Source organism: Siphateles boraxobius, unplaced genomic scaffold (assembly GCF_051911475.1).
Source record: "Siphateles boraxobius isolate OS27281-9 unplaced genomic scaffold, OSU_SipBor_1 46, whole genome shotgun sequence".
Classification (NCBI taxonomy): domain Eukaryota; kingdom Metazoa; phylum Chordata; class Actinopteri; order Cypriniformes; family Leuciscidae; genus Siphateles; species Siphateles boraxobius.
This window is the reverse complement of record NW_027509097.1, coordinates 8,516,161-8,532,339: the sequence shown is the minus strand read 5'-3', so window position 1 is coordinate 8,532,339 and position 16,179 is coordinate 8,516,161. Positions and strand designations below refer to the sequence as shown.

At 36.6% G+C, this 16,179-nt stretch overlaps 1 protein-coding gene across 2 annotated transcripts; it reads left to right on the top strand.

Moving 5' to 3' along the window:
* Positions 1-7,850: 7,850 nt before the first annotated feature.
* slc35f3a (solute carrier family 35 member F3a) lies at positions 7,851-15,870 on the top strand. Of its 2 annotated transcripts, none has more exons than XM_077201256.1 (8): positions 7,851-7,993; positions 8,353-8,567; positions 11,557-11,902; positions 12,927-13,146; positions 13,285-13,410; positions 13,552-13,744; positions 13,846-13,935; positions 15,035-15,870. In XM_077201256.1, exons 2-8 carry the CDS (start codon positions 8,357-8,359, stop codon positions 15,283-15,285), a joined length of 1,437 nt encoding a protein of 478 aa, XP_077057371.1. In that variant the 5' UTR covers positions 7,851-7,993; positions 8,353-8,356; the 3' UTR covers positions 15,286-15,870. The 2 variants fall into 2 exon arrangements, with proteins under 2 accessions (XP_077057371.1, XP_077057370.1); XM_077201255.1 differs by having other exon boundaries at positions 7,857-7,993; positions 8,284-8,567; positions 15,035-15,393.
* Positions 15,871-16,179: the final 309 nt, after the last annotated feature.

Here is a 16,179-nt window from a genome sequence, read left to right as displayed (position 1 = left end):
TTCCCCGTGTGTGCGTGTCGTGACAATTTCACATGCCTTAAGATGCTGAAAGTTGTGCATTTATATGTTTCAAGTCGCACTTTATCAAAACAGAATAAACTGGTAATGGATAATGTGATTGTATTGTGTCCATTCTTCAGCAAATAGCAAAATGCTGTAGAGGAAATACACAACACAACACACTCTTGCATGACACATTAAAACATAATCCAAAGTTCCAAACTCATCTCCTCCACCTCTCAAAGTTTACCTAGATCATTTTGCTAGGCTATATCAGTGTGTTAAAACCTTGCTGAGTGGGGGCGAAGAGGCTTTGTGGACCCGAGCAGCTGCAAGGTCTGTTAACAGTCTACCGGGATGCCTGCTCCGCGCTGTTAAAAGAGATATTTACTCTGCTGTTTGAAAGTGAATTTGATGCCATCCTGTAATTGTGGTGCTGAAATTGAGCGGAGGTTATGTTAACAAGGCCTCGCAGCTGAGCTCACCTTGATAAACTTGAAGAGGACATATTTCAATAAGTTGTCCTCTGCTTAGAGGATGTGAAACTATAAGTGACCTTCTTGAGTTCCCCTAGACATTCACCTGAATGTCGCATTCATTATCATATTGTTGAGAACGGTGAGTTTGTTAATGGACAATGTATTTTGCTTGTATAGGCGATATAGGAGTTTATATTTCAGGGGGTTCTCCAAAGGTAAATAATTCCTGCATATCATGGGAAAACTATGTTTTTTAATATATTTGTTATTCAGAATGATTTCTTGTCAGTATCTGTTGGTTTTTATTTTTCATTCACTATAACCATTCAATTGCGACATACAATTGCTATATATGTCAGAGGTCGCACGCCTCTGGAGCAACTAGGGGTTAAGTGTCTTGCTCAGGGACACATTGGTGTCTCACAGTGGATTCGAACCCGGGTCTCTCACACCAAAGGCATGTGTCTTATCCACTGCACCATCACCACCAGAACAATATGTATTATTTCTTCTTATATTCTTAAGGAGAAAAAGAAATAGGTACAATAGACATTTGTTGAAAACAGTAAAAGTACACATCTCAATATTAATGTGAATATGGTTATTATAGCAAATACTTAAATAATTAAAAAAGTTTACACACTGAGTCACACACTGACTGTGTCAACAATCTGAGACATTACTGAAATATCTTTGGAAACTCTGGAACACAAGATCAAAAATCAAGATCAGTTTTATTGTTACCTAGGAGAAAGAACATGGATATTAAAGAGATCTCTTGAAATTACTTACCCATTGAAAATTGGATGTGTGGTACCAAAGGTAAAGGTATTTTGCTAGACTGTTGAAAGATTAAAGCAACAATATGTAATTTGTTTTGCTGCCAGAGGTCGCATTTTCAAAACAATAACAAAGACGAAGCTTGACGCTATTAAGGAGAGAGTTGAACTATGGGAGATGTCGTTTTCACCATCCAGAGATGTATAGAATTCACGAATCATATAAATTATATATCAGCTAATAAATTAGTTTTTGTATTACCTGTACGTTTGATCACACCATGTTATGTCATCGTAATGAATTAGCTGCCAGGAACGTGAAATATAATGCTATTAGCCTGTTACTAATATGTGACTATTAGAGATGCGCGGTTGGAGGTTATAGCTGCGGATAAACCGCGGATCGGGCGGATGACGTGACGAAAAAAAATATTTTAATTGAATTCGGGCAGGTGGCGGGCGGTTTCTAGTCTCGCCGCTGTCATCGGATGGCAGTTAATTAAATGTTTTTTTTAAATGCTGCGCACACGCTGTACACTTTTACTGTGCACTGTCCACACACTGCATGTATTTGTCCATTTCTTTTACTAGATTATACAATCCTAAAAAACGACTGAGTCACTCTGACACGCAGCTGTCAAACTCACGCGCGTTGCTCAGCAACCGGGAGTGGCGCGAAAACTTCTGACAGCTGGTTTTAGCGCTTTAAATGCGCTTTAAACACCCCTTGGCGGTTGTAGGCTATAAATGATCATATATTATATAATCTTTTATTATGAAAAGAACACCCAAGCCATCGGGATCGGCTTTCCGAAAACGAAAGGAGGAGGAAGAAAAACGGGCCCAAAGCAGAGGTATGTAGACCATAGACATCATATAGAGACTAGATCCCTTATTAGCCACTGTGGCGCAAGAAATGCGGCCGCCATCTTAAACCGGTCATACTCCTATTTGCGTTGCATAGCAGCAGTAGATGCCAGAGCACTGTGCAGCATATTCCTGCTCAAATCGGCGGACCATCACTCGGGGATTACTTTTCACAAGTAAGATTTAACATTTAACATTTAACATTACCGTACTATTGGTTGTATTTTGTGAACAAAATATTCAATGTATCCTGTATCGTAGCTACATGTATGACCTTTGCAGCAAAAAAAACACGAGTGAAAATCAGTTCGGTATTCAGTGAGATATGATTAATTAAATGCGCTGGCAGCTCATTGCACCTGCCAAACAGATTACACTGAGCGGAGCGGGTGACCGATTTAAGATGGCGGTCCCACGGCTTGTCCGCGCCAATAGGCAGTAGCGGTCGATAGGGCGTCTATCTATATGATGTCTATGATGTAGACTATATCATCAAGCTCACAGCCAGTGGTTAAATTGGGCCCGGGCTCTCCGGGGCTCAGCCCCAGGCAGGGCCGGCACATAAGCCTGCCAGTGGCGCAAAAAGTGGGTATACCGGTATGTGTAGCGGAGTAGGCGACCTCATAAGATTTATGAGGAGTAGACGCCCTCAAAAAGATGGATAAAGCAAAAAAGCGGCCGGGGGCTAAAATAGAAATAGCCCATTCGTTTTGTTTTGTTTTGTTTTGCTTAATCGGCGGCGCTGGGTTAGTGCTGGTGTAATGCATTGGTCAAAAAAAAGTCAGCGTCAGCTTTTTTTCTGATACCGCATGAAACGCGTAGATCAGCGGCCCATTGGTTGTTTTCTTGATTGACACTGGGCTGGCCCAATCACATCTTTAATGTGAAGTAAAGAAAAATACTCTTTCTATTAGTATAGGAATTAGTACAAAACTTATGAAAGTTTCCTGTATTTTTCAGTGCATTGTTTTACAATAAGGGGATTATCATGGGATTAATGTTATAACTATTATTATGTAATGTAGACAGACACTAACTAAAAGAGGTTTGAATTTTTATTTTTTAAATTTGAACACTGAATATGGGATTGGAATTCTCAAAGTGCACCAGATTGATGAATTTAACATTAAAATGCACAAAATTTTCTTACGGGGGAGCATGCCCCCGAAACCTCCTAGCCTTGTAGCAGCCTAATACACCTTGTAGCAGCCTAATAAAGCGCATGTAGCAGCCTAATAGATTAGTAATAATAGTAGTGGTGGTAGTAATTGTCATTTATCTACTACAAGTTACCTGGTCAGATAAAATGTATTTGTACAATGCAATTATGTAGGATGATTGAAATATCCTGAAACGTTCTTTGTAGCAAAAAAAAAATCAATCAATCTCGCCTAGGGCAACCAAAGGGCTAGAGCCGGCTCTGCCCACAGTATTTGCAAGTAATGGATAAATATTTTTGTGCAACACATACTTAATTTAACTGTCATAGACTTGGTCACCAGACTTGATAAAAAGCGTAACTGAAGTACAAACAAAGTGCAATATAATGTAATGTACAATAAATAATATATATTTGCTTACCTGTCTAAAACACATGCGAGAGCGGAGTCTCTGTGGACAGATGGTTTTATTATTTTCATGTTATCACTGTGAAGCTGCTTTGATACAATCTGTATTGTAAAAAGCGCTATAAAGGTGACTAGACTTGACAGATCAAGTCCAAGTTTGTCGCGAAGCTCTCCCCATCCTGAAAACGCCACGCCGATATTGATCCTAGTTTTATTTATTTTTTTGGATTTGATGTACTCACCAATCTGATGACTGAACGACGCATTAGTGGCTTACGTATTGCGGACCATTGAAACAGCCGCTAATGAGGAATCTATGTATTATATCTATGGTTACTACGAGCGGAAACCGAGGATAGCGCTAATATTACGTCATTGACAATGACCAGGGATAAGCCATTATTAAAAACTGGAATTTCTCTGGATTTACAAATCCTTGGGAACTTTTGGGATAATGTCGCCTAAGTACACAGCTGCATGAAATATATCACACTGTGAAAGTGTCTTTTGAATGTTTATTACAAAAATCTTACATATTGTACCTTCAACTAATTTAGTTGTCAAACACAAAATGTAAAATTATTCAAAGAGGTCAGCCTCCCCCCCCCCCCCCCCCCCCCCCCCCCCAGTTATTTATAAATGTCTCCTTTTAACCATGCCTTTGATTTGTCCTTGATCATAGTTCTCACCCAAGATTTTTCAATTAAACTCCCTCTCCCATGGCCTGTGTTTATCCAAGCCAGTCTACTTCATTAGATGTAAGGTCTTGCTACAGTGTGTGCCAAGTTCAATTTTGAGTTAAGCATATGCAGTGGCTTCTCCCCACGGCATTCTCCAACGGAAGGTGCCGGTAGGGTATTGACGGCGCTGTCAGAAGTTTTTGCTTAGCTAAGCACAGGTCTCCTGACTGAGGCGGTGGAGACGGATCTTCCGATCAATAGGTGCCAACCAGTTACAATAAACTCCCCTTCAGACACACACACACACACACACCATGGATCCCACCCCCACTGCCATCAAAACCTGGCTGTAGACCGTGAAGCTGCCACACTGCAGGGAAAAGATCCCCACACATGATGTGCCGGCGCAATGCAGAAAGGGGACCAAACTCCGGCACCCTGTGTGCAACTATGTCCTCAGAAAGACAGGTAAAACTTATACATTTGATTTAGTTCTGCAAATCTGAGTGACATTTTAATGACCAAATGGCGTTATGATGATTTTAAGGTGTTTTATTAAGATATTTGATAACCAGCATAGATCCTTTAATCCTCAGCCTACTGTCTTAAAGTCTTGCTTTTCTTTCCTTTAAAATTTAGAAATCTGGCTTTAAAAAACAGGCAACAAATTCACAGGTTTTTGTTGCAATTTTGTTCATGTGAAAAATAAAATAGGTTATTTGTCTTTTTTAAATTTGCTAAAATAATGGTAACACTTTACAATAAGGTTTATATTTTTAACATGAGCAATGACTATTACTTCTGCATTTATTAATCTTAGTCAATGATATAGTTTCAACATTTACTAATGCATTTTAAAATCAAAAGTTGTTTTAGTTAATGCACTCTGAAGACAAACAATGAACAATTAGATTTTTACTCATGTTTACAAAGATTAATGTTTACAAAGATTAACATTAATAATGTTATATTTGTGGTTATTTTAAGCATTATGGTTAGTTAGATAATGTATTAACTATGTTAACAGATGAGACTTTATTTTTAAAGTGCTACAACAGCAGCAATGAAAAATGCAATAAACTAGTGAAAACGTAAATGTGGAACTTATAAAATATTATTATCACCTACATGTACTGTGTATGTGTAAACTAACATGGTGTTTGCTAAGGTCTACATTACTATTAGGTTATAATTGCTCATTTAATTGTTATATAACTTTGCATCAAACTTTAGCATGCAACTCCATTCCACAACGTTTGTGTCATGACTGAGTTCTTAAATCGTGTGGGTTGATGATGAGATATTGCTGTGATATGCACTTTTCTAAACAAGTTTAAGTTTATTTTTATTTGGTGGAAAATAAAATACAGGTAAAAAATCTCATAGATTTACACTGAATGATTAAAAAAACATTAAATTGACCCCACAGCTGTATGTAGGGACCAGAGTGTTTGTAAACAACACAAAACAAATGCTAATAACCAGTCAGAATGCTTTAGCAACCGCATAGCAACACCCTGGTAACCACCCACAACACCATAGAATTGGTGTTATTGAGTTTTACATGGTCAGGCGCCATCTTCTGGAATGTAAAAAAATATGCATATTATGAGCATGATATGTGGGATCAGTCTAAAACTTTGTGTGGGAAGAACAGGCTTGGCCTACAATGTTGTCTTCATAGCTTACCAACCTCCAAGATCCACTTCCTCATCTAAGTTTTGGCCAGTTTCCTTCTTTCCCCCTGCCATGCACTGGCATCTCTGCTGTGCCAGACAGATGGGCTGTGCTGGGCTGCTGTGCTTGCAATGTAGCTGTTTACCTAAAGGAAAATACACTGTGCTTCAGCTAAATTTAATGTGCATCACAAAAGCAACACAACAAGGATGTGGAAATTATTGTGTAAAAAGCGGGTGGACAGTAAAAGACCTTTACTTGAGTACTGTATTCAAGTAATCTTTTTGAGTATGTACTTTACTTGAGTATTATTTTTTCTGGAAACTTTTTACTTTAACTTCATACATTTTAAAGACAAGTATTGTTCTTTTTACTCTATTAAATTTCTGCCAAGGTCATTAAATAGAAAGTAGTAACGTCAGTCAGGGGATGTTTTTGGTTGCAGATTTTGGATTTTGGTTGGAAATGAAAGTCGTGTTGACTTCAGAACCCGACGTCGGGTTGACGTCAACATCCAACGTTGGCATTTTAATTTTCAACCCCAATACAACATCTGTCCAACGTTGGAGATTACCGTCAATTTGACGTTGGATTCTGACATCGACCTGATTTTCATTTTCAACGTTGAGTTCGGTCTTCAAAATGCAAATTTTGTCATTGTTTTGGAGTACACTAGCTTATAGATAACAGTAAACTTTTCATAGAGACTTAGGGAACTATTTGAGGGAACGGCCATTTGGGTGTCCAAAACAATTATGGATGTTATTGAGTACACTTATTCAATGTCACATTCAATCCCACTACTGGAACTGTGTTCTAGAAATAAATTTGATATTGATATGAGGGTATAAGGGCGATTTCTGACACAACCAATATCTGAGTAACGTTAATTTTACTAGTCTTCTCGACTAGATGTCATCCTTTTCTCTTTTTTTACCTTGTGTGGTCCCTGTCATCAAAGGTGGACAGCAACCAAAGTACATTTACTTGAGTGTTGTACTTAAGTACGCTTTTTGAGTATCTGTACTTTACGTTTTACTTTACCTTTTACTTTAACTTTACATTTAAAAGACAAATATCATACTTTGTTATCATACTAACTGGTGGTGTATTCACTAGGTTGCTTCAGAGGCATAAGGTACTGTAAGTACATACAACAATGCAACAATAATAAAACAATGCATTGACATTTAATTTTTACTTTTGATAATAGGCCTAAGTAATTTTAAAAACGAGTACTTATGTACTTTTACTTAAGTAAAAATCGGTCTTTACAACTTTTACTTGTAACGGAGTAATATTTGACCAGTAGTGTCTGTACTAGTACTTTGGACAAAGTATAAAGGTGCAAAGTGGTACAAAGTGACACAAGTCTAGTCTCAGACCTATACAGACAGACAGTCAGCAGTATAAGGTTTTTGCAAATAATGCAATATATATTTGTGTGTAATTAATATACATACAAGCTATATAAAATTAGCATTGAGTCTGCCATTTCATTACAAAAGATATTTCAACCACTGAATGCTCGTGATTTAAAAAATAAAATTAAATAAAAAAAATGCCACAATTTTCCTATGATTTATGCACATGCAATATTGGACATTGTTAGTGGCCAAATTAAATATATTAGTGAGTCTGAAAAGTGTGTTTAAAGATAGTATATTGGTGGTCCGCATGTGTAAAATCGTCCATAGAAGATGAAGCATCCATGGATTGGATTGGATGCTCATATCTTACTGGGTATCAGAATTTGGGTCTGCGCAGGCGCACTGCGTTCACAGGTGGTCGTGTCTTCATACGGCAGAGAAGCTTCAGCTCAACGCATCTCATTTTGACGATCTACCCTGAACAGTCACGATTTTTAAACGATTGTTTCTTTAAATACTTCTTAAAATGGGCTAATCAGAGTGCCGAAAGAAACAGAACTTCTCAGTCTCAGAGTGAGTTATACATTTCTTGGCGAATTTATAGAGGCTTTAAAATGAGCGCGTGCGCACGAACTGCTCATTGCATTTAAATGCATCCTTAGTCCTTTAAATGCATTCGTCTAGCTTGCAGTGAAAAGTACCATAAACAAGTTTACACAATTGTCTGTATAAGACAGCGGTTCAGCTCAACTGCAAGTTCTGACTCTCGCAGTTTTGTACAGTTTCATTGATTGGCAGAATTTTGTCGTATTGCGTTGTGTCGTGCCTCTAATTTGCAGTGTTGACGTTGTGTTTACGTGCAGGTTGGTTCTTCTAAGCTCTACATTTCCGCTGAGATCCATTGTGTTCTGATGTCTCTTCTTTAACTTCAGGGGAATGATAACGCCTTCAGACATGAGTCCGCGCCGATTGTCAGATATCAGTCCTGAGATCAGACAGCTGAAATCCCTCGTCATTGATGAAGAACTAAATGAAGAATTGAAGTCATCGAGATCGGTCGAGTACATCAACAACGCATCCATAGAAGAGCGGATTCTGAGGATCACTGGTTACTATGGTTATGTGCCTTGGAACGCATCTCTCAGAGGTAGGCTACTACTAGTAGGCTAGCTTACACTTGATGTATGCTTGTGTTTATATGGTAAAGGTAAAAAATGAAAGAAATATTATATAAGTTAAATTCACAATGAACTCAAAATAGACGATTCTTTTTTTCTTTTCTTTTTTACAGAATATTGCAGTATTTTGATTTGTCCATGCACTTCATTATGATTTAATTCATGGGACATCTTTGTTAAAATAACTTATCTTATCTTAATAATATTGTAATGAGATATTTTCTCTGATGACGTGTTTACTGACGCGAGTGCGGGACATCTGTCACTCACATGAGATCACATCAGTAGCAAACCACAATCATCCAATCTATTCCCAGTGGACAAAATAAATTCCTGCCCTACATTTTACTTGTTGGAGAGAAGCCGTTTCAATCGGGTATACGTCACAATAGGGAGTTTTGTTGAACTCTGACTGAGTGTACTATATAATTCATAATTTAATTAATCGTATTTCATTATATTGCATTATAAGACTGTTTACATGCATTATGTAGTAGGCTATGTCCTTATAAGTTTAAAGGTGGCTTAAAGGTTCAAGCGAGGACTGTTTCTTTTTGCTTTTCAGCTGGTGGTCCAGTCTATTAGTTTGATCGATTTTTTTTCACACGAGGGGTAAGTTGTAAACAAACACATCAATCAGAGTCCAACTTCACACCCCTGCATCTATCTGAGCTCCTCCGCAACCCCACGCACAAGCAACAAAATCTACGACCCATTTGAAAAACAGCTGAATCATTTGTAGAAAACTTTTTTACTTTCTATACGTGTATATGTAGTAGGCTACTCAGTAAAAATAAATTTTAAAAAATGCAATTTTTATGTCATTTAAAAATATTGCATATTCTGAAAAAATCTGTTAAGCAAATGATGTATCTATTGTTGTATTTGAGCTGAGCACTGTAGCCAGAGATATGATATGCAGCTCTAGCACTGATTCTATATGCATAAGATGGTAACAGAGTCAGAGCCCAGATTTGCTGAGTCATCAGGGGCAGACGAGGTCTCTCTCAATTCTCATTTCAATTCCTCTACTGACTGCATAGCAATTTTATTTAGATTTGAACTAAAATAAATGTTAACTTTGTTGTGTGTTTTTGTCTTTTTTTTATATACTGTATGTCTGTATATTATACACATTATATATACTGTTTTTATGAATTTTTATTTTAGTTTTAGTTATTTTAGTACATCAAGTTAAACTAAATGAAATGAAAAATGTTGTCTTGGCAAATTAACTGAAATATCTTTTTAGTCGTTTTAGTTAATAACCCATACACTGTCATGTCTTTGTTGTGCTGTTAGTTAACTCAAGCCTCTCCTGCATGTACATATTGAAACTTACCACAGTTGCTCCTTAAGCAGTTGAGACCTCTAAAACCCCCTGAGAGCATAAGCACCGATCATCTTTAAAAACTAGCCGGCAGTTCAGCATGTTTTGATGTTCAGATTGCCGATATACTGGGTTTTTGAATCATTGGGTTTAGAGGCCCAATCTTTAACCACTTTAACATCACTTCGGGTCAATATGCACAGCACTGAGCTGGCACTCGTATCACATTATCTATCCCAGACTTTGGTCCGTGGTGTGGCTATGGTGAGGGTCACATTCGTTGTGTTGACTGACTGCTACTTGGGGACAGTCTGTCTGTCTCCTTGTCCTCAATGCACTGACAGTTCTATCCTTCAGACCTAGCTGGTTCTGGACAGTACATACTAAATGTTTTCCGACATACCATGAGGACACAAGTATAGTACATGAAGGAGAAATGAGATGCCTTGTAAAACAATTAATGTTTTTCTGCATAGCAGGAAAAACAATGTTAAATCTTCAGTGCAATGGACAGCAATACGTTTGACGATCTTGTGAATGGCGTCTTGCTCTCTGTTCTTGTATCTTGTTTTATAATGTTTTATAATCATCTCTTACCTTAAAAAAAGCCTAAGGACAGGTCAAAAATATGTTCTGTGTTAAATTACATTGTCACACAAATGGAGGACTGTTTAAATCCCAGAGTAAGAAGAAATTGACTTTATTTCTTACAACTGCAATTTTTATCTCACTGTTGTGACTTAACAACTGCAACTCTATATCTCACAATTGTAACTTTAAATTTACAATATGACCTATACAGTACCATTTAAAAGTTTTTGCTAAGTACGATGTTAATTAATACGTTATCATATATATATATATATATATATATATATATATATATATATATATATATATATATATATATATACACACACACACTATATACCACAAAGATTAAATTGATAAAAAGTGACAACAAATGCATTGATAATGTTACAAAAGATTTTCAAATAAATGCTTTTCTTTTGAACTTTCTATTAATCAAAGAATCTTTAAGCAGCTCAACTGTTTTCAACATTGATAATAATTGATAATAATAAATGTTTCTTGAGCAACAAATCAGCAAATTAGAATGATTTCTAAAAAGGATCATGTGACACTAAAGACTGAAGTAATGATGCTGATTATTCAGCTTTGCCATCACAGGAATAAAATACATTTTAAAATGAATTAAAACAGGAAACAGTTATTTTTAAATTGTAATGATATTTCACAGTATTACTGTTTTTAATGTTAAAGTAAAGGCAGCCTTGGAGAGCATTAGAGGCTTCTTTTAAAAATCATTTTTTTTAAAATTCTTACCGATGTCAAACTTTGCTTGATTCCTGCTGTCAAATTCCAGGTTTATGTTGAAATATTACTTGATTTGAGTTGTCTAACTAATGTTAGAGTTCAGAAATTATATTATTATATCTTTTATTTGCTGCATTTAAGCTTTGTCAGCATCAGCTTTGTTATGCAAATTTCTCCTATAGTACTTCATGAAAGTTTACTGCTGAAAGAAAAGAGTTGGCAGTACAGTTAAATTCCTGTGGCTATTCTTATGACGTTGTATTAAGCAATTATGCTGTCTGTTTCTGCAGAGGAGGAGCAGTCCGGCAGCGAGAAGGTGGAAGTGAAGGTAGATGGCCATTCGGCTACAGAAACAGTCAAAGCAGATTGTGTGAACAGACTGCAGAGGCTCCGCTGCTGTTTGTGTACGACTGCAGTCCTCCTGCGCAGAGCACTGTGGGGTGTCGCTATGGTCATCTGCATCTGCGCGTCTTGGACAGGCTGCACTCAGTTGGCCAAAATAACCGTCAGACGCTGGAATGTCCCGTTCACCCTCACTTGGTTCTCCACCTCCTGGAACTGTGCCATCTTCCCTCTTTACTACCTGGGTCACCTGTGCTGTAGCAAGGACAGACAGAGCCCCAAACAGCGCTTCAGGTGGGACGGGTTGGGTTTCCTTTCATGCAAGTAGATCTTTCTAATTCTGTGGCCTATGAAACTTCACTGAGTTTCAAAATGAGAACTCTTTGCAAAAGTGCTGCACTGTGTAATAGTTTGGATTTATGCAGACACTTCAATTTGGCTTGCAGAACCAGAGTGACTGTTGACTTTGCAGTTCTGTTGGGCTAGGGTGCTCAGATAGATAGAGGACTTGACCTAAACCTCATTTTCTTAACAATGTCCCATGGCATTTTTGTCCTTTTCATGAGTTCGGGACAGCAGATTTTTCTAAAGGTTTAGTCTTTTGTACCGAGCAGCACTTTTGGAAGTAGGTGTAATTTAACACAAACAGGGTTTTCCTCGTTTGTATCTAAATTGGATATGTTGTATCACTAGTTCTTCTTTAAGTCATCATGAAATCAAAATCTATTTATTAAAACATTCTCAATGTGCACATCTTATTGTGTACATCAGTGCAAGAAAAAATGTTTGTCTTTGTAATCTTAAAAATTTAATAACTTTCTCCACTTCTGAAATTACTTTCCTTGCCTAATGTTGATTAACATTACACATTATCCAAAGGCTTTTTATGATTTTGTTTACTATTGTAAGTAACCCCCCCCCCCCCCCCCCCCTTATGAGAAGTCATAAGAAGTCTCTTATGCTTTCCAGTGTTGAATTTATTTATAAAAAATACAGTTAAAACAGTAAAATAGTATTACATTATTACAATTAAAAATAGATGTGATTAGATGGAATGACGATCCTTAAAAAACAAAACACTCTAAAATGCTGATTTGGGGACAAAGAAACATTTATTATTAGTATCAGGTTTGATTTTTTTTTTACTGCTTAATATAGTGGTGTTTTCTTTGATGTATAGAAAGTTTTAAAAAAAACAGCATTTAGTCAGGTGTGCCCAAACAATTGGCAATATATGCTACAAAAATGCATATTGTAAATGGTAGAATGATAAATGTTGGTATGATAGATTATTTGCATGTGTGTGGATTCACAATAGAGAGTGTTGTCAGTTCTTGGGAGATGACGGGCTGTCACTGAGAATGCTTCTCTCTCGCGTGGCTCCTTTTGGAGTGCTGTGGACTCTCACCAGCTACCTGTACCTGCAAGGCCTTCGCAGAATCCCCGCCACTGATGCCTGTGCCCTCTTCTGCTGTAGCCGTGCCTTTGTCTTCCTAATATCCTGGATTGTCCTGCGGGATCGCTTCATGGGTGTGCGGGTGAGTCTATTATGTATCAATTGTTGTATTATAAAATGCTTTAATAGCGGCTATACTGTTGTGTGTAATTGAGTCTACTGTGGATTTTCCTTTTTATTACAATGTACTTTGTTAAAACAGTGTTCTGTCTGATCACAGATTGTAGCGGCCATTTTAGCCATTGGGGGCATTGTTATGATGACATATGCCGATGGTTTCCACAGCCATTCTGTGATTGGCATCTCCCTTGTGGTTGCGTCTGCATCAACAGCAGCAATATACAAAGTAAGAGAGGATTATATACTGTAGCACAACAAACACATCTTAGACTGTCATACGTCATTGACCTATATTTCAAATGAACATTTAATTGTTTCATTCTCTCTTCAGCTGTACAGAAATGCATAAATGCGCATGTTTCCTCAGGTTCTGTTCAAGCTTGTTCTGGGTAATGCAAAGCTGGGTGAAGCAGCAGTGTATCTTACAGTCCTCGGCGGAGCTAATTTGGTCTTCATTAGCGCTGTACCTCTGATCCTGCTTCTCACGGGGGCCGAGGACTTTGTTTCACCTAGAGATTTGCCATGGCCAAGCATCTGTGGCATGTCCGCTCTTCTGCTGGGTAAGAAGATGGACACAAATACACAAGCTTCTCTTATGTTCTTGAATATCCATCTTCCCTTCAAATTATTAGCAATGTTGATTTTTCTTTGTTTGCCTTAGTGTTCAACTTCCTCTTGAATTTTGGTGTTCTGGTAACACTTCCTACTCTGATTTCTCTGGGCGTTGTCCTCAGTGTGCCTGTCAACGCTGGTGAGTCACTTGTTGTTTTTAAAAATAGTTAAACTGTTATGTTCTTATAAATTTGTTTTAATATTTCTTCTGTAATCCACAAAAGGAGATGCTAAGACAGTATGTTAACTCTGCTCTTTTCTGTACATTGAAAGTAAATATTGACAAAAAAGCACCATAATGAAATTTTGAAAACTAAATAATTTTCCAGAAAATCTCTGCTTTAAAAACTCTTTTGTGCAATTTGAATATGTTTATATGAAATATTTTTCATCTTTTACTTACTCACGTCAGATCTGTATGAGGATTTTTAGTGGAATGTCGCTGATGTTTTCCATATAAGTAATGTGAATATAGAGCTTATTGATTACTTATGTTTTTTTTTTAGATTTTTTTAAATACAGCGTCAACATTCTGTTAAACATTTCCTTTTGGGTTTCACGAGGAAAGCTAGCTTGCAGGTTTAGTACAACATGAGGCTGAGTAAATTAGTTTACTCCTTCAATCTCATAATATACACTAAAAGTTTGATGTCAGTAGAAACAGTAGTTTATGCTCAACAAGACTGCATTTATGTGATCAAAAATACAGTGAAACAGTAACATTGTGAAATATTAATACAATTTAAAATAACTGTCTCTATTTTTATGTATTTTTAAATTTCTAGCATCATTGCTCCAGTGTCCAAGGTCACATGATCCTTCAGAAATCATTCTTATATGCTAAATTTGCTGTTCAAGAAACATTTCTTATTATTACCAGTGTTGAAAACAGTTGTGCTGCTTAATACTTTTGTAGAAACCATGATAAGTGTTTTTTCATGATTCTTCGATCAATAGAAATTCAAAATAACATCATTTATTTTAAACCGAAATCTTTTGTAGCATTATAAATTATATAAATTGTTACTGTCACTTTTGATCAATTGAATGCATCCTTTCCCAAAAAGAAATCTTACCGACCCCAAGCTTTTGGAAGTTTAAATTTTACTAGAAATTGCATACAGTTGAGATGTTTTCCAAATATCCCTGATTATATTAGCATCTTTGTTTTTAAGATCAAATTATTCAAACATTTGAAGTAATAACCAAGTGACCACCATAAATCTTCTGCACTCCAGTCATAGATCGCTACATGTGTGAGATCCAGCTCAACAGTGTACGCGTCATTGCGGTGTCCATCATTTGTTTGGGCTTCCTTTTGCTCTTGCTGCCCGAGGATTGGGACCAGTGCCTGCCACACTTACGATCAATGCTGCACAAGCGAGAAGAGCCACAAGAGTGCGCCAGAGACAAACATTCAGAGATGCTTCACATCAGGCCAAGGGAGGCCAAGAACTGCAACGCCAAAACTACTCCCAGTGTCCACTGACTTAGCATTTTATTCATCCCATAAGCTCCGTATGGACACCAGTCTTCCACATGTGTGATAAAATTTAGATGTATTGCACATTAAATTGAATGGCAATCACTGCTCAGAGAGATGGTACAGATCCTCAAAAGAGGGTGTTATAGATAGAAGATATTGAACAATTCTATGCAAAGTTTGATTGGTTAACCTGTTACACGATTAAGTACGAGCAATTTTTCATTTTTAAGCACAGCTGTGAGTCTAGATTTGAACATTTCATTATTGCTTCATATGTTTAATGTTTGTATATTGCCAGTATCTCCATCATCACACTCTTCAAGTATAAAATAGTACTCCTGATATGAGCTGTATTCTCAAATTGGCTCTATATACTCTGCATATGTATTTGACAGTGTTATGGCCTCTCATATAATCTGTGAGATAGGCTATACCCACAGATTCTTCAGATTATTGTCTTATCCTTACATTATATCAGTGGCAATACTTGTTTCAAATATTCCTGTGGAATTAAGGCTTAATGTAAACCTTTGTAAGGATGATTTTTGTTACTTCTCATTAGCAATAATAAAGAATGAATGCATATCCTATGTATACTGTAGTGTATTTATCTGAAGAAAAGACCAAAAAAAATTATATATGGGGGTCGGTAAAATTTTATTTTTTAATACTATTTATCACCAAGGATATTAATTTGATCAAAAGTACTACGTAATTTATAATGTTACTCTCTCTCTCTACATACAGTATATATATGCTGTTATTTTTAAATAAATTATATATGTGTGTGTGTGATTAAAAATTAAATATATACACAATTTGTCATTATAAAATTTAATAGAAATTTGCTACAGGTATTGTTTAAATATAAAAAAAACAAAATCTCAAATAATTTTA

What these genes read in the sequence shown, in the direction of transcription:
- slc35f3a (XM_077201256.1), top strand. Translation starts at nt 8,357, where the DNA reads ATGATAACGCCTTCAGACATGAGTCCGCGCCGATTGTCAGATATCAGT. An exon ending in TTGGAACGCATCTCTCAGAG is followed by an intron (nt 8,568 to 11,556) that starts GTAGGCTACTAC and finishes CTGTTTCTGCAG; the next exon opens with AGGAGGAGCAGTCCGGCAGC. An exon ending in ATCGCTTCATGGGTGTGCGG is followed by an intron (nt 13,147 to 13,284) that starts GTGAGTCTATTA and finishes GTCTGATCACAG; the next exon opens with ATTGTAGCGGCCATTTTAGC.